The 18,851-nt window shown below is 51.1% G+C and overlaps 1 protein-coding gene across 1 annotated transcript in view; it reads right to left on the bottom strand.

Moving 5' to 3' along the window:
- Positions 1–1,749: 1,749 nt before the first annotated feature.
- ACTL8 (actin like 8) overlaps positions 1,750–18,851 on the bottom strand; it is a 48,856-nt gene continuing 31,754 nt past the window's right edge. The window contains exons 2-3 of the mRNA XM_004592425.2: positions 3,601–3,994; positions 1,750–2,693 (exon numbers count right to left, since the gene is read on the bottom strand). Coding sequence (XP_004592482.2) covers positions 1,944–2,693; positions 3,601–3,948 — 1,098 coding nt within the window. The 5' untranslated portion in view covers positions 3,949–3,994 and the 3' untranslated portion in view covers positions 1,750–1,943. The remainder of the gene's footprint in view (positions 2,694–3,600; positions 3,995–18,851) is intronic.

The following is an 18,851-nucleotide window of genomic DNA, read 5'->3' as shown; positions in this document are numbered from 1 at the left end:
CATTCAAGGCAAGAACTTTAGCCACTAGGCTACTGTGCCTAGCCTGAGGAAGTGCTTATTTTTGACACCTGGTAGACCCAGAGAGGTTAAGCAACTAACCCCAAAGCAGCTGGGTCTAAGGCAGGGCCAGCCTGCTGCTCACACTGGCAGAGCCCTGGGTACTCACACCCCGGGTCTCGGCCCTTTTACCTGAGGACTCGTCATGGCTCCAGACTGAGGCACAGCTGTGGCTGCAAAAACACAGCTCATGCATGTGCCTCAATATGTAGTCAGTTGGCCTCGGGACCGCCTTATTACCCCAAGCCCAAGAAGATCAGAGTTCCTGGGCGTCACTCTTTTGTCTGGCATGTCCTCATTTCTCAGCTGTTAACACTAGGGAGCCACAAGCCCCATCAAAAGCTGCAGGATACACCCTGGCTGACAGCCCAGACCAAATTCTAACCCCAGTTTAGCTAGCTGCTTAGTTGAGGGGGGAAAAAAGTGTTTAATAAACAACAAAGACACTGAGGACAACTCTGCCCCGGTCTCCATGGCTGGACACAGCAGGTGGGTCCCAGGCCCAGGGTGGCACAGGTTGCAGGGCTAGGCCAGGGAGCAAGGTTGGCGGGAGAGGGTGTCTGCCTCCAGCACCCAGCCAGGCTCCTCCAGCTGCAGTCTGGCTGCTCTGTGGGCTTCCCAGGCTCTGCCTCCCGTGAGCCAGTTGGAGGGAGGGTGAAGGCCACAGGTGCAAGACTGAGGCAAACACTTGCCATTGGGCAGAAGAGTAAGACAGTGACATCACCTAGAAGCCAGGAACTCAGAAGAGAGCCTCACGGGGTACCAGCAGTGGAGAGGACCCAGGGACCGGCAGCCCCAGGAGATTCTAGCTCTGCCCACCCTAAGAGAAGCTATGTCCCCACCCCCAGGGCACCGACCTGAGCTGTCAGCTCAGTTCCTTCTTAGTGGATGTGGTCCTCTATGCTTCCGTGCTGTGCCTCCCCCAATCTACCAGGGCACCCAGAGTTTAACAAGAAAAGATGAAGAATCCACCTGCATGGGACACGCAGGCTTTCCTTGTCCTTATTCCTGGTCAGTCCAGGGCAGCACTTTCACTGCCCTGTGTCGTGTCTGTCACTACCAGATGCCCCAGAGCCCAGGGGAAGGGGTGGGGAGGCTCTGTGTGGATTTCAGGTCATGGTACAGAGGGGACTGGGTGTCCACAGAGCCTGAGGTCTGTTGGAGACCCTGGAAGCAATGCCCAGTGAATGCCAGGAACACCTGTGTTTGTCCACTCACCATCTGTATCCCCATGACAGCTGGTCTTCCTGAAAACAGAAACCTCTAAGTCCCCAGTGGCCAGCACCTGACCCAGAGCACACCTGACCAGGATGCCTGGGACTGAATGGGAGAATGCAGATGGCAGGGGTGGAGCTGGAGGTTGCTGGCCTTGACCCACCCAGAGCCTCTGCCTGGCTCCACACCCCTACACTCCTCCTGTGACTCCCCAACAGAATGCCCACCCTTCCCTCATCCATCACGGGCACAGGCACTGCTTCCAAACAACAGGTTTATTTGCTTCTATAAAATAAGGCTGCAGGTGGGGAAGGCCCACAGGGACGGCCTCCAGCCACACAGGGGCCTAGAAAACTAGAAAATTCAACTCTACCCATCACCCACCCTCCTCCAGTCCAAACCAATCAGGAATCCTGTTCCTATTCTCTGCTCGCCCCCCTCCCCCCACCCAACTTAAAACCTAGTCAAACCCACGGGAGTGTAACAGCCCCAGGAAGGGATCGGCAAACATTCAGCTGCTACTGAAGTAGCCATCAGTCGCCCCCGCCTAGGACTGACTCTCCGTCCGCCCCAGCTGGGATCCCACCCTGCAACACAGATAAAAGCTCAGAATCTAAAAACAATCAAAACCAACTCATCCCACCCCATCCACTCTAACCATCTCCCTGAAACTAAGAACGAATCATCTCATTGTACTCCTCCCTGGTTATCCACTCGGATTTATAGGAGGACAGATGAGCCACGACGGAGGCCCCAAGCCAGACACTGAAGTTGCGATTGACGTTCTCCCACATGGTGGTCTTAGGAAATAAGAAGTGCTCGAGCAGTTCCTGGTAGAGGCGCTGGATAAAGCCAGGGTACAGCGTGTTGCCACCACAGGTCACCACATGGGAGAGGACCGGCTGCTGCAGTGGGTCCTCGCACGTCTTGACTGACTCTATCACAGCCTTGGAGAAGCTGGGACCTGGTTGGTCGAACAGCTGCGGACTGAAGAACATCTCAGGTGCCATGAGCTGCATGGGGGTCAGCTCCACAGGGCGGCCATTGGGCATGAGACACACGTTGCTCTCACGGATGCCACTGGGCATGCTCTGGCTTAAGTTCAGCTCCTCGGCCAGGTTCTGCGGCACATAGCATTTGCTCATCTGTGTGTTGGTCACCGTCTCCAGCTGGAACATGTTGCAGCTGCTGTAGTCCTCTGTGAAGAGGCCGTTAAAGAGATAGGCAATGAGGTCTTGGCCAGCGAGCTTCAGCGTCTTCCCGCTGGCAGCAAAGGGGCGGCCCTGATGGAAGGACTGCACACGGGTCAGGCCATAGCCCGAATCCAGCACCACACCCGTCATGAGGCCCGAAGAGTACAGGGACATCTCCATCTGGTTGGCCAAGAGCAGCGACGGGACATCCAGTAGCTCAAACATCACCTGCAGCAGAGTGGGAAGACAGGGGTGCTCAGGGGTGTCCTTGGGAGGGCAGTGAGGGCGACACCAAGCTGAGCCAGAACAGATCCATGTCCTGGAGGGGTGGGGGACACTCGGGTCACCCCTCAGGATACTGGTACCAGGGGCTCTGGAGTTCCTGCTGGAGGCAGGAAGACTGGAAGAAGGCCCACATGCCCTCAGGCCCTCGTCTAATTGTGATCTTCCCAGAAACCATTTTCCTTTTTTTTTTTAAAGAGCTGCTTATTTATTTGAAAGGCAGAGTTACAGAGAAAGAAGAGAAGGACAGCAAGAGAGAGACAGAGAAAGATCTTCCATCCACTAGTTCACTCCCCAATTAGCCACAACAGCCAGGTCTGTGCCAAGACAATGCCAGGAGTTTCTTCCAGGCTTCCCCCTCTGCTACTTTCCCAGGCACACTAGCAGGACGCTGGAATGGAAGCAGAGCAACTGACCCCTCTCCAGTTCACAGGCTCCAGCCTCACCAGCCGACATCACCTCCTAAGGGGAAGCCCTCCCTGGTCATCCCCTTCACAGACTCCTCCCCCAATTCCACTACTTCTAGAAGATTCTGTCTCTGGAATTCTTAGTGGTCAGGTTGTCCTCTGGCATGGAAGCTCTTGGAGGGTCCCAATGCGGTCTAGGAATGATGGCAGAACCCATGGATGAATACTCAGAGGCCTCACCTGGGGCATTCCTGCCTCTTAGCACCCCAACTGCTGTGTCTCTGCAGGAGCCTGGCATCATGCACTGGGCACCCAGGATATACCCATGCAGAAACACATCAAGGGAGCAGAGCTCCCCAGGGCCCATGAGAGCCATGCACGAACTGACAGGTGCAGCCCCCCTACACATATACACATGCTGCAAGAGGGCATCCCAGTGGCCTCACCTCCAGGGTGTGGTGTCGGTCTGCTGGCTCCCACAAGGGGCTCTGTGTGACAATCACGGGGGCATCCTCGCGCTTTTCCCGGTACTTCTCCAGGACGAACGACCACAACTGCTCCACGCCCTCCCAGTTGACAATGCGGCCACGCTCGATGGGATAGCTGAAAGATCTGGGATGGTTAAAGTCGAAGCCCAAGCTCACCTTCCGGCGGGCGGAGCTAGGACCAGGGTTCTCCTGGCATGGAATGTAGTTGACCACGCTTGGAAAGACCATCTGGGGCTCATTCCAGCCAGACAGGCCGCTCTTCAGGAAGCCGGAGCCATGGTCAATGATAATGGCTTGCTCGGCCATGTTACAGCAGAGGTGGAACTCAAGGAAGCTTGGCGAATGGGGCTACCTGTAGAGGCAGATGAGGGGATCTCCATCAGCCTGGACAGTCACCCCTGAGTCACTTCCCCTTCCACATCTCTGCAAGGAGTACTGGGCCTGACGCACTCTCTCATCACAAACTCCTCCTCCAACGAATCCTGCCCCAACCTCTTCCGCCTCCACCCCTACCCCTGCTCCTCCCACTGCCAGTGGCCCACAGGCCAGCCCCAGAGCCCAGGCTGGCTGGGAGGACTCCCTAACAGCTTTTCGAGAAGCTGGACCACAAGGGGTGGCCGGGAGTCGCTGGCTGCCTGCTGACAGGGCCCTGACACAGGGACCATTAACAGCAGGGCCACCTACTAGGCCACAGCAGCAGCAGTAGCACTAGCAAGGAGGATGACAGTGACGGCAGGGGTGGCTGGCTTTGCCGGAACACAAAAGCAACATGCTGCATCTGCGGTTGGACTCTGGGAAGCAGCCGTTTGTGCTAAAATACAGCCAGACATCAGCAGGTTCACGTGATTCATCAGACACACAAATGAAGCTCATCTTCCCCACAACCTATAGGGCAGAGCCCAATGTTACACCCATTCTGCAGATGGGAAAATTGAAACACACAGAATCCCAGCCTTGGTAACCAACAAAAGCAGGGCTGGGAGTTAAACTCTAAGCAGAACGTACAGGTGACACACTGCGCAGATGTGGGTTGAGGGTGAGGTTACATTTTTATTTATCTAAAAGTCAAGAAGACAGAGAAAGAGCTTCTATTTGCTGGTTCCCTCCCCAAATGCCTGCAACAGCCAGGGCCAGGTCAGGCCAAAGCCAGGTGCTGGGAAGTCTGTCTTAATCTCTCCCATGTGTGGCCTCCTGGGGCTTGCATTAGCAGGAAGCTGGAACCAGGAAAGGAGCAGGGACTGCTCCAAGCATCCCCAGCAGCAAATACCTGCCCCAAGATGTGGGCTGTGAGTGTGAACCGAGCAGCTAACATAAGGTACAAAAGAGATGACATCAAGACATCTCCTTGGGGTGGCCATCAGCTTCCCCATCAGAACTCAGGGGTGACAGCATCCCCTGCTCAGACAGCAGGCATCTCCACTACCTGACTCTGTGAACTGAAGTCATGATGGGGAGATTCCAGGAAAAGATCCACAGGACCACCACACACAGTCAGGGATCCAGGCAGCTTGGGCCAACCAGAAACAGACCCACAGCAAAAAGGCCAACCGGTCCTTGACACGCTGTGACAACAACTAAATGGAGAAAAGGTGAGCTCAGACAGATGGCACGGCCGCTGGAGCCTGTGAACAGGAGAGGAAGCCAGAACAAGTACGTGGTTCACACTGCACAGAATTCAACTCAACGTGGATCTCACACCTAAATGGGAAGCCCAAAGCTGGAAGGCCTCTCCAGAACACGGGAGGAAGCCACTGTGACTTCAGGCCAGGTAAAATTTCATTCGCTTAGAACTTCAAATGCTTTGGCTGGCACTGAGGCACTGCATGCCACACTGGCATGGCGAATCCAGCACAGCTGGTCCAGGCCTGGCCACTCTGCTTCTGATGCAGCTCACTGCCAGTGCAGACTCTGAGAGGCACCAGGTGACAGCCCACATCCTTGAGAGCCTGCACAAAGCTCCCAGCTCCTGGCTCTGGCCTTGCCCCACCCTGGCTGCTACAGGCATTTGGGGGAGAGAATGGTGTTTTTCAATTTCTCTCTCAATAACCCTGCCTTCCAAAGAAATTGATAAATCTTAAGGCAAATAATAAGCATCTGAAAAGACACTCCACATCACTGGTCATTAGCAAAATGGAATTAGAGTCCCAAAGAGCTGGCTGTGCATGCTGTCCAAGGGGCTGGTCACAGCAAGTACCAGCCAGGAGGAGGAGAGATGGGAGGTCTCCCCCCTGCCGGTGGGAAAGAATAACACTGTGACCACTTGGCATACAGCACAGCACCCTCTATAAACAGGAAACAGCCACACCTTCCTACTCCTGGGAGAGGCTTCCCAGGAAGGGGAAATCATATGTACACGTGTTTATATAGATTTACCCAGAATCCCCCCAACTAGAAACAGCCCACACAGGGACTGAGGAAACAGACCTTGTCCAAACTGCTAGAAGCTGACTCGGCAGCTCAGAGGAATCAACAGCAGAGACATGTCGGATGGGACTAGACCAGCTACCCATGACACAATTCCACTCACCAATAGCAGGGCAGAAAGCAGGCAAGGGGCTGCCAGCAGACAGAGGTGCTAAGAGGGACCTCCACCGTGGTCATGCGAACTTGAGGATATAATAGGAATGCATCTTCTTAAAAAAAAATAACTTATTTAAAAGGCAGAGTGACAGAGAGGCAGGTGGAGAGGAAGGGAGAGAAAGGAGAGAAAGAGGAAGGCAGGGAGCGAGGGAGAGACAGAGGAGAAAGATGGTCCATCTGCTAGTTCACTTCCCAAATACTTCAATGCTGTGGCTGGGCCAGGCTGGATCCAGGAGCTTCTTCTAACCCTCCTAGGTGAGTGCAGGTGCCCAAGCACTTGGTCATTTTCTGCTTCCTTGCCTGGTGCATCAGCACTTCAATTACCGATGCTGTCACTGCAAGTGCTGGCTTACCACACTGTGCCACAGAGTAAGTCCCCATGCTGTTCTAGATTGTGGAGGTGGGACACACAGCACAGCTGTGTGTCAGAACTCACATGACCTCCTTGCTAGAGTGAATTTCCCTCTCAGTAAAAACCACTTCAGGGACAACGCAGTGGGTGTGAGCCATCCAAGGACAGGTGCAGGAGATCCCACTGCAGAAGACAATTCATTAGACAGCAGACTGCACACCCACACTGACTGTGGGCGCTTCCCAGACAAGAGCCTTCCAGGAAGGCTACTCAGCTGAAGCCATGTCCCAGGGCTGCCCCTCCATCAGCCATCTGGCCTGCTTCAAGGCCTGGACAGTGCTGTGTGTGCCTGTAATGACGGAGTGTGACAGCCGCTGCCTAGTCCAGGCCAGAGGTTTCTGGCTGGAACCAGCCCTGTAGCAGAAAGCAGGCTTCCCTACCGTGAACGAGCTCTGACATCAGACTCGCCTGCTGGAAGGCTGAGTGAGGGATCTCTCAGCCTGAATCACCAGGAGTGATGGAGACCTGAGTGCCGGGAAGACATTCCAGGAAGCAGGCCCTGCCTCAGCCTCCCTCCCCCTACACCAGGACAGCAGGGTGATTGATGGATGCTTCCCTGGCCCCAGCACCTGCAGTTGCAGGAGATGCTGGCAGCATAATGGCCACTGTGACTATCAATCAAGATGCTCATGGGAAGGGGTGGGGGCGGGGAGAGGCTGCAGCTGGGGGCTCCACGGACCTGGCCACAGAAGAATGAGGGTGGCAGGTGGGCCCTTTCCTGAATGGCTGAAGATCATCCTACGCATCCCCAAACATCCTTAGCACACACCCCTTCAAGCACCTACTGTGGCCCAAAACGACACAGTTACCACTGTCCCCTCCCGGAGTTTACACTCAGCCCAGAAAGAAGGTCGGGAGGCACGGAATTTAACTGGACACTGCAGCGGAGACTGACGCTGTATGCAGAAGCCCGCCTGGGGAAGGGGCAGGGAACTTAAATAGGGTGGGCTTTCTCCAGAAAGCAGAAGAGCAGGCAACACATCTCAACTCATCTTTAGGCCAACAGGACTTTTTCAAAAGCATAGAGATTAGACAAAAGAAAGCCACAACCAAAAATTCCTCAAGAAGATAAATAACAGAAATTCCTCAATAAAACTCTAACAAATCCAGCAATAAATAAAAAAAATAGTACATATGGACTGGGGAGTTAATCTCAGGAGCGCAAGGCTCAGTCAGCATCTGTAAATCCATGCAGCACAACCTACTAATGGATTAAAGAAGTCATGTGACCATCACAATAGATGCCGGATTAAATGGATAAAATTCAGCATGCATTGGTAGCAAAAACTTGCAACAATCGGGAACAGAGGGAATTTCATTAACCTAATAAAGAGCAACAAGCCTGCAGTTAGGGGTGTAGTCGGCTAAGCTCTGCCTGCAGCACTGGCATCCCATACGGGCACTGGTTCATATCTCAGCTGCTCCACTTCTGACCAGCTCCCTGCTTATGTCCTGGGCACAAGTGGTTGGGCCCCTGAATCCACATGGGAGACCTGGGTTAAACTCACGTCTCTTGGCTTCAGGTCAGCTCAGCTGTGGCCTTTGTGAGCATCTGGAAAGTGAACCAGTGGATGGAAGATATCTCTCTCTCTCTCTCTCTCTCTCTCTCTAATTCTGACTTTTAGGTAAAATAAATTTAAAAAAGAAAGAAAGAAAGAAAACAGAGCTTTCTGCCTAAGACCAGGAATGAGATAAGGAGGTCTGTTTTCCTACTCAACACTGAAGCAGAAGTCCTATTCAGCCCAACGAGGTGGGAACAGGGAAAGAAAGTCAAGGCACAGAAATTAGGAAGAAAGGAAACTGTTTCACTTGCTAAAGACATAATTACCCAGGCAGAAAATTCCTCAGAACTTACAAGAAACCCTAGAATCAGTAAATGATTCTGGCCAAGACACAAGTCACAGACTGATATTTTAAAAACAGTTACAGCCCAGCACAGTGGCCTGGTGGCTAAAGTCCTCGCCTTGAAAGCGCTGGCTGGGATCCCATATGGGCGCCGGTTCTAATCCCGACAGCCTTGCTTCCCATCCAGCTCCCAGGTTGTGGCCTGGGAAAGCAGTCAAGGACAGCCCAAAGCCTTGGGACCCTGAACCCACGTGGGAGTCTTGGAAGAGGCTCCGGCTTCAGACTGGCTCAGTGCCAGCTGTTGAGGCCACTTGGGGAGTGAATCATTGGACAAAGGATCTTCCTCTCTGTCTCTCCTCCTCTCTGTATATCTGACTTTCCAATAAAAATATTTTAAAAATTATCTTTTCTAAATTAACAGTAAGCAGTTAGGAATTAAAACTATTTAAAAGCATCATTTATGGAACCACCCAAAAAAGTAACACTTTGGTTTAAACCTAACAAGATAAAATATGCTAAAAATATGACACTGGTAGAAGAAATGAAAACCCACGGGAGAGGCAATGCCACTGAATTCCTCTCAAAACCAATTTATGTATTCAGTCCCAATCAGAATCCCAACTGGATTGTATTCAGATTTCAACAAACTGATTTAAAAACTTTCAAAGGGGTCCACACCATGGCACAGCTGTGCTGGAATTACATATGGGCGCTGGTTCGAGTTCTGGCTGCTCCACTTCTGATCAAGTTCCCTGCTAATGGCCTAGGAAAGTAGCAGCAAATGGGCCAAGTCCCTGGGTCCCTGAGCCCATGTGGGAGACCAGAAAGAAGGTCCTTGTCCAGCCCTGGCTATCGCACCCATTTGGGAGGTGATAAGCAGATGGGAGATTTTTTTTTCTCTCTATCAACTCTTTCAAATAAATTATTTTTGTTTTGTTTTAAAAATATAACTTGTATAGAAAGGCAAAGGACTTAAAGTAGTAAAAATTATCTCACAGAGGGACAATCTTAGAAGAGTCAGACTACATGGTGTCAAGGCTCACCAATTGTCAATCAAGACCAAACGCATGTCACAGAACAGAGAGCCCAAGAAAGGTGCACACACATCTCAGCGATGGATTGTAAAACCTCGGTGGTTGAAAAGATCATCTTTCAACAAAGATTGGAACAATAATAACCCTGAACACTCCTCACTTTTTCTTTTTCTTTTTTTTTTTTTTTTTTTGTTGCAAACAGATAAGTTTATTTGTGAAGGGACCAGGTGAGCAGGGAAGGAAGAAGGGGAAAGCACCTCCGAAGAGCCGGGAGGTGGGGTGCCTCTCTAAAGAGGAGGGAGAGAGAGACACCCACTCCTCACTTTTTCTGCCAAGAACCCACCCAAAATGAAACATGTTAAGTATAAAAACAAAGTGGAAAACTGTAAAATTTCTGGGCTACAACACCAAGATCCAAGCCATACAGAAAAAAAAAAAAAAACTGATATGCTAGACTTCGTCAAAAACTTTTATCACTTAAAAAATTTGATTAGAGGCATGGTGGTTAAGCCACCCACATGCCATATTAGAGCACCTAGGTTCAAGCCCTGCCTGTGCCTCTCATGGTAGTTTTTGCTAAGGCACACCTAGGAAGACAGCAGACCACAGCTTAAGTAACTGGGTCCCGCACCCATGGGGGACAGGTCTCAGACCTGGCTCTCCCCCAGCCATGCCCTGACTGCTGCAGGCATTTGGGGAGAAAACCAGCACATGGGAGAGGGTTGTCTATCTCTGCTTTTCAAATGAAATGAAAATAAATGAGAAACTGCTAAAGATAATGAGAACAAAAAGTAATATAAACTGGGATCAAATATTTGCACAACATACATCTGATAAAGGACTTGTATCTAGACTGTATTTTTAAAAACTGAAAAATCAAAAACAAGAAAAAAATCAACATTTAATAATAGGCTAACAGGGAGCATGTGTTTAGCTTAGCAGTGACCATGCTTCATCCCACATCAGAGGACCTGAGCTCAGTCCCAGAATCGGCCCCTGGCCAGCTTCCTACCAAGGCGGACCTGGTGGGCAACAGTGACGGCTCACGTACCTGGCTCCCTGCCACGCACGTGGGAGACCTGGACGGAGGTCACAGACCTGGCTGCCACCAGGCCCAGCCCCAGCTGTCACAAGCATTTGAGCAGCGAGCCAGCAGATGAGTCTTCTCCTCTCACTGTCTCCCCCGCCCAACCCCCCGAGTATGTGCTTCTGTATCTATTGAAAACAAACACACTTTTTTAAATGATTAAACCACATTTGGACAGTGTCTCAAAGGAGCTATATAGATGGTAAGTCAGCACATGGAAAGGTGTTAAACATCCTTAGTCATTAGGGAAATGCAAATCAAACCATTATGAGCTCCTACCACAGCCCTATCAGAATAGATTACAAAAAAACTGCTAAAAAAATGAACAAGCAATGACTAACTACACATAGTAGTACACTAATGGGATGAGGGGGCTGGAAAATTTAAAGTTGGAATGGATTTTGGTGCAAAATTTTTGAAATCCATGCACAGCTTTTTCATAATATCCATTTCTCAGTTTATGAAAAAAAATATATCAAAATCAACCCATATCTAATTCCTGTTTCCATGAACTTTCTGAAATGGTCTCACACGACCCAGCAGGACAACACATACAATAACAGCTGTTTTCAGAAACAGGTGTGCCCAGTGGCTGTGAGACCTGTGGTCATGCGACCTTACTCACATGACTTCCCGAGAGAGGCAGGCTGGGGCAGCAGGTGTCAGGGCAGGGCAGGGACGAGGCAAAAGTTGACTGCATAGGGTCAGGGAGAATTTGGGGGTGAAGGAATTATCTATGCAGCATCTTGATTCTTAAAAAGATCTATTTACTTGAAAATCAGAGTTAAACAGAGAGTGGGAGGGAGGGAGGGAGAAGAAAATCTTCCATCAGCTGGTTCACCCCCAGGATGGCCACAACAGCCAGGGCTGGGGCACATGAAAGCCAAAGCCAGGAGCTTCATCTAGGTCTCCCACAAGGGTAGAGAGGCTCAGGTTCTTGGGCCATCTGCTGCTGCTTTCCCAGACACATTAACAGTGAGCTGGAACAGAAATGAAGTAGACAACATTTAAACCAGCGCCCCCCACATGGGATGCCAGCGTCCAGCACAGCGGCTTTGTCCACCACACCACAACTCCTTCTTCATTCTAACACTGGTTAAATGGCTTTGTCAAACTTGGAACTTTCTATTTAAAGAGGGAGTCTTCACAAATGCACGTAATTTTTTAAAGTAAATTTGTTTAAGGAAAGTTTGGGGGACAGTTGGTAAAATTTGAATATGTGTTATATTTTTAAGTACAATTTCCAATACTGGATCACTATACTGAGGTTTCAAAAGGGAATATCCTTGATTTCAAGCAGATACATGAACTATTTGTAAAACAGCATGTGATTAACTTTCAAACAGACCAAAATAAAAGCTCAGCACATACCCACAAGAAAAGAGTCAAAGAAAATTCAGCTACAGACAGACTAGGGGACATGGTGGGTACTGGAGGGGGCATGGAACTTTAATGCACCTTCTCTGACACTAACAGAAAGCTTCTAGAACAAGGACAGGAGGAGAGGAACTGAAGGCCACTGGAAAGCTCCCGTGTGGGCACCTGCATCCCACATGACAGTGCCTGCTTCGAGTCGCGGCCACTGGGGCTTCCGATCTGGCTCCTGGCTAATGCACCTAGAGAGGCAGTGGAAGATGGACACAGTGCTTGGGCTTCTGGCACTCACGTGGGTGATCCACATGGTTCCCGGCTCCTGGCTTCTACCGGACCAACAAAGGCCATCTTCTGTAGCCAATTAGGGAGAGAACCAGTGGATCTCTGTCTCTCTCCTCCCTTCCCCAACCCCTTTCTCTGCCACTCTGCCTTTCAAATAAGTAAATTAATTAACTAACAAAAAAAAAAACCCACAAGAGGGCAAGTGGAACAATACAGGCACCCAGGAAGTTTTGGGCTTCTTCTTATGATGAGAAACAGAAAGAAGTTTGTGGAAATTTGAATCACAAGTTCATTTAGGTGGGAAAAAAAACTTGCATGTGAAATCTACACTTTTTTTTTCATAACATGCATTTTCTATTAACTTTCCTAAAATCCCTCATACACAGGATTTCAAAAATGTTACACCCAAGTATAAATTTATATTTTAATTCAATTTCTCTAAGTTCTCTCCTAACATGGTAAGGTTTTATGCTGACAGGACTAACCTAGTAGAGTTCTGACTTGAATCAGAATCAACTACAGCCAAGTCGAGACTCTCGGGCAGGAGTGTGGCTCAGCGGGTAAGGCAGCTTGGCACACACACTGCCCAAACCCACACATCCAGCTCGAAGTCCCAGGTCAACTTCCTGCTAATTCAGACCCTGGGAGGCAGCGGTGACGGCTCAAGCACTTGGGTCCCTGCCACACCCACATGGGAGATTTATGCTGAACTCCCCCGGTTTCAGCTGCTGTGGACACTGGGAACGAGTGGACAAACACTCTTAGCTCACACTCAACCTGCTAGCTCATACCCACCCTCAATCTTTCAAAATATTCATCAGTTACTTTTTTTAAAGAAAATTAAGGAGTGTCTACTGTGAAGCTTCTGCCTCCCCTCCATGCCCGCCTCTGCCCTCTTCCCCACCCAGGACTGTGCCCATCTCTTGGACCCTGAACACAGCCTACTCCACCTGAACACCTGTCTCCGCTCTGCCTTAAGAACCAGCTGGTGCTCCTTAGTCTCTAGAAAAGCCTTCCTCCCCCGCGTGAACCTCCAAGCCACCACCGAGGCCACGAAGCCGATGGCTTTCACGGCATGTACAATACTGCGTGGTGACGCCACGAGCCTGCCGGCTGCTGCCCGCCTCGCCCACGGGCACCCCCAGAGCGCAGGCTGCAGACGGACACGCTCGCATTTGTATTTTATTTCCATATTTCCAGCACATAACTGGCATATTTTTGTTCAATCAGTTGGTGTTGAATGAATAAATTTTTAAAAATACCTTCATGCGCTGGCAGCACACGAGCACCATATGGAGCTCCCACCCCTGAAACAGTCACTTCTGTCGGCTTTGCTGGTGACTTCCCTGCCCAAGATCCTTCCCTGGTGCTCACCACCGCCGAGAGGAAGCTACCCCCAGCTGCACATGCAGAGCCCCCCAACAGGTGCTCTGGCCACAGGCTCTGCACCTCTCTGCCTGTCCTATCCCAGCGCCTGAGACACAGCAGGTCCATTCCCAAAAACAAACCTGGCCCAAGACTCCCATCCCAGTACCAAACCCCATATGGCGGGGGCATCAGAAAGTTCAGAAAAAAAGCATTCGGGGGGAGAAACGATGTGAATTTTAAAAAAGAAATCTTTGCATCAAAATAAACAAATCTTACCTTAATTTTTACAAGCTTGCAAGATTTACTTATTTATTTAAAGGGCAGAAGACAGAGACTGAGGGACACGTCATGAGGTGGGGTTCCCATCTCCCTGTTCAATCCCCAGTGACCCACAGTGTCCCCTGGCTTGGGCCCAGGAAGGAGGCCCATAGTTCCATGCAGGTCTCCATGTGGGTGATGGGCAAACACATCACGTGAGCCACAGCTGAGTGGCACCGAGAAGCAGATGGAACCTGGGCACCCGGACAAGGCACACCAGCACCTTAATGACAAAGCCACACATTCCCTCCACACACATCGAAGTGTCCTCATAGGCCGTGATTTTTCCTACTGGTACACAGCTCTGACGATGCTTCACTTACAAACTGGGTACAGTAAGAGGCTCACAGTTAATGGTAAAATAGAGCAAATATAACAATGCACTATGGTAAAAAAGTATGTGAATGTGGTCTTCCCATCTGTGATGAGTCAAGACAAATAAGATTTGGGGCTGTGGTTGACCACAAGTAACAAACTGCAAACAGCAAACCTGCAGCCTGGGACATCACTGGGAACACTGGCCTCCCCCCATCTCTTCTCTGCTTCCTGCCACCCCTGGCAGGTCTTCAAGGCCCACGTCACACATTCACTCCACAAACCCAAGCCTCTTCCCAGGGGAGCCCCTTCCTCCATGAGCCACCATAAGCACGGAGCATTTGCTGGGGACCAGCTGCGTGTCTGGCACCAGAGTCCTTTCCACCTCTTTGTTCACGTACCCTGCATGACTGGTGAGGGCATTCGGTGTAAGGCTGCTGCCTGGGATGCCCACACCCCATACCAAAGCCTGGTTCGAGCTCCTCCATTTCAATCCAGTGTCCTGCGATGTGCATCCTAGAAAACAGCTCCAGCACCTGGGTCCCTGCTGCCCACATGGGATAGCCAGACTGAGTTCTAGTCTCTTGGTTTCAGCCTGGCCCAGCTGTGACTATCATGGGCATTTGGGAAGTGAACCAGTGGGCAGAAGAGATCTCTTTGGTCATCTCTCTGTTTTTTAAATGAAATGCAAGTAAAGATATAAAATCTGAGGGCCCAGCGTGGTAGTCTAGTGTTCACGCTGGGATCCCATATGGGTGCCGGCTCTAATCCCAGCAGCTTTACTTCCCATCCAGCTCCCTACTTGTGGCCTGGGAAAGCAGTCGAGGATGGCCCAAAGTCTTGGGACCCTGCACCCGTGTGGGAGATCCGGAAGAGTATCCAGATTCCTGGCTTCAGATCGACTCAGCTCTAGACATTGTGGCCACTTGGGGAGTGAATCATAGGACGGAAGATCTTCCTTTCTGTCTCTCCTCCTCTCTGTATATCTGACTTACCAATAAAATATTTTAAAAATAAATCTTTAAAAGTAAAAAATCTGAACAACCCAATGACTGTGGTATCCTATCCAGTTTAAAACCTAAGGCTTGGAGAAGCGAAGGACTCAGCCCCAGCTCACCCAAAGGAACAGTCAGAATTCACAATGGCCACGGGCCCCAAGTACATCCCCTTAACAACGGCCACAATTCTCTCTGGGCTGGATGCCAGGGGAGAGCACTTCCTCCCGTGCATGCGCCCAGGGAGCACTTCCTCCCACACATGCGCCCAGGGAGCACTTCCTCCCGTGCATGGGCCCAAGGAGCACTTCCTCCCGTGCATGCGCCCAGGGAGCACTTCCTCCCACGCATGCGCCCAGGGAGCACTTCCTCCCACGCATGCGCCCAGGGAGCACTTCCTCCCGTGCATGCGCCCAGGGAGCACTTCCTCCCGTGCATGCGCCCAGGGAGCACTTCCTCCCGTGCATGCGCCCAGGGAGCACTTCCTCCCGTGCATGCGTCCAGGGAGCACTTCCTCCCATGAAGAGGCCCAGCTTCAATGTTGCCTGCCTCCTGCTCCTGCTGTCCTCAGTTCTCCAGCATTTGAGAACTGGACGGGCTTCCCGAAGTCACTGTGGCACACACACATTCCCAAGGGCTGCTGTTTGCCCACACAGGCTCTCTGCTTGCACACGTGAACTCCATGGGTGTTTGCACACACACACACACACACACAACTACCCAGGGTGAGCATTTGAACACCAAAGTGCACCAGGTTTTATCTATCTGTGCTCCAAGACCTCCCTCTAAGACCTCTTGTTGACAAATCAAGAAAACTGGACACAAAAAACCCTCTTCCCCAAACCCCACAGGTACTGAGGGGCTGAGCCCACACGTGAACCCAGAACACGTGGTCACAACAGCACGGACATGCTCATCTACATCCGCATCCGTGCAAGCCCAGACTGTGCCCGACTAGCCAGCCAAAGGGAATGAAGACTCCTAGGGCACAAAAGGGGCCCTGGCAACCCAGGGGGGCAGGTGGCATCACAGGGCCAAAGGGGGAGAAGTGAGGGGCAAGGCTGGGGCTGGCTCTGGGGATGCAGCAATTGCCACCAGCCATGGACTGCAGGTGCCCTCTGGGAGCTGGAGAAGGCCAGGAAACAGACTCTCCCTGGAGTACCCAGATGCCACCCAGCCCCACTGGCACCAGCAAGAATCATTTCAGGCTCTTGCCTCCAGAACTGTGCGACAGGAAATCTGGGCCACTTCAAGCCACCTGTAAGCATAGTCACCTGTCATAGCAGTGAGAAGATACACACAGGGAAGCCAGACCTGCCCGCATTTCTCTCCTGCTCAAGCTCAGCAGGCCCCACCCACTGGCTCTAGGGTAAGGTCATGGGCACAGCACCATCCCCAAGGCTTTGTCTAGCTGCAGGTATAACTAGACACCTCATTCCCAAAGCCAGGCGTGGCCCAGATGCTCTTCAAACAGGAATCAACCTGGAAGGACAGAAGTCAGAGGCTGAGCACCAGGCCTCCAGAGTCCTTTCCCTGCACAGACCCCACCTCCCAACAGGAAATGAACTCCACCTCACTCCAAGGAGCTGGGGGCCTCTAAGGGGACTTGAACCTCCACGGAACAGTTGGGTTCAGGAAGCAGAGAGATCACATTTGCATGGGGAAGACACAGCTTTAATTACTCCTTTCCTTAACCTCATTGTACCTTGAGGTATTTTAACATTACTCTCTCTGGCAGGAAGGACTGATTGATTGTCTCTTGGCATTCAGAAACCCTGATTAATGTAAAACTAACCAGTCGTCCTGAACTCTGGGGAATTAATCACTTAAATGTGGGAATTACTCAATAAACCGTTCAAACATGCAATAAACCAAGCCATCAAAAATTAATCGCTCGACATCCCAGCCGTGTAAACAGGGCTAATAAGATCCTGGAATCCTTGAGGGAGGTGGTGAAGGGAGAGGGTGAAGCTATGCCTTGAACCAGCTGCCCCTAAGGGCCGGGGAGGACACACTAGCAGCCAGGGCACACATCACCATCACCAGGTCGGAGGATGTCTGGTCCCACAGCACCTGCCATCTGGACCCCAGGCAGCCGAGTCAGAGTGAGAACTCCAGCTGAGGGCAGCAATCAAGATGGCAGAATAGGGTAAGGACACGTTTATGTGGATGGAAAAACATTTAATCAGGATGAAGCAGAGAGGACATATTTCAGGAAATAGGAAAGGACAGAACAACAGCAGAGGGGTACCTGGAGACTGACCGACACAGGAAAGCAGCGGACACAGCAGTGTGGTGTTGCAGAGACTGATACTCCAGCACGGCGATCTAAACTCCAACAGCATCCAGAATGCCACCAGCAACCAGGTGGGAAGGGACTTTCACTGGGAGCTTGGGTGGTGAACCCAGACAAAGAACTGTCCGTTTTGCTGGTCCGTTTGATTTGACCAGGAGCAGACACAGAGCAGCAGATCTCAGCCGGGCAGTGCGAGAACAAAGTGGATTTCACAGCCCAGTCAGCTCCTTAGAGCTGAATTGGGCGCCATTTTGCGAAAGGAGGAAAGGGCAAGGGAAATGACTGAGCATGCGCTGAGCTGGGAGTGAGCTCATTTCTGGCTCAGTGAACTGCAGTGAGGTGGCATTCTACGGGTTCCACCCAGGACAGGTCTGGGTAGCCCTTGGATCTGACGGCCAGCAGATCAAGAACTGTAGTGGTTGTATATCAGGCGCCATTTTGGGCACTGTGGCAATAGCTCTGGGACTGCAGGGACAATAGTGAACTGCGCATGTGCTGATCTCGCGAAAACTTGCTGAGGTCCATGATTGCACTGGTCGCACAGGAAAATAATACTGACTCTGGCAGCATACGGGTCAAAATAGGTCCGTGTGGCACCCAGACCTAAAGTCCAACAGGTTCCGGCAAGATCAGCGCCACCAACAACCTAATTATATAGGACACCTGGTGTCTCTCTAATCCTGGGACCCGCTCCAACTGGAAGTGGGAGAAAGGTTGCAGAGACAACAGTGCAGCCTCAGCATGGTATCACAGGTGGAGAGTGGTAAGCCAAGAGCTGGGGCTGTGGAGACCATGGTGGAAATCTGACGTAAGAACCCAGACCTGGAACTCGCTGGAGGTTGTGGTACAAGTGGCTGCAAGAAAAAAGTGTGTACAAACCGCAATAAGTAAAATCGCATTGTAGACCTGTGGGTGACAAAGCTTAGAAACCTGCCCCAAGGAATTCAAGACTCTGCTAACCAGAAGTGCAATGACCAAGAGCAAAAGAAGAGACAAAAGCACAATGAATATTACCGAAGACTCCCCTGCAAAGGAGCAAAACCCTATGCCAACCTCAGAGTTGACTGAGGAAGACATCGAGAAAATGGGGCACACAGAATCCATAAGACTCATTTTAAAGATTCTGATCAACAGGGCCTGGCGGCGTGGCCTAGTGGCTAAAGTCCTCGCCTTGAACGTGCCAGGATCCCATATGGTCGCCGGTTCTAATCCCGGCAGCTCTACTTCCTCTCTGTCTCTCCTCCTCTCTGTATATCTGACTTTGTAATAAAAATAAAATAAATCTAAAAATATATATATATAT

Source organism: Ochotona princeps, chromosome 2 (assembly GCF_030435755.1).
Source record: "Ochotona princeps isolate mOchPri1 chromosome 2, mOchPri1.hap1, whole genome shotgun sequence".
In the NCBI taxonomy this organism is placed as follows: Eukaryota; Metazoa; Chordata; class Mammalia; order Lagomorpha; family Ochotonidae; genus Ochotona; species Ochotona princeps.
Note: the sequence above shows the minus strand (reverse complement) of the source record. Positions and strands in the feature narration are given on the sequence as shown.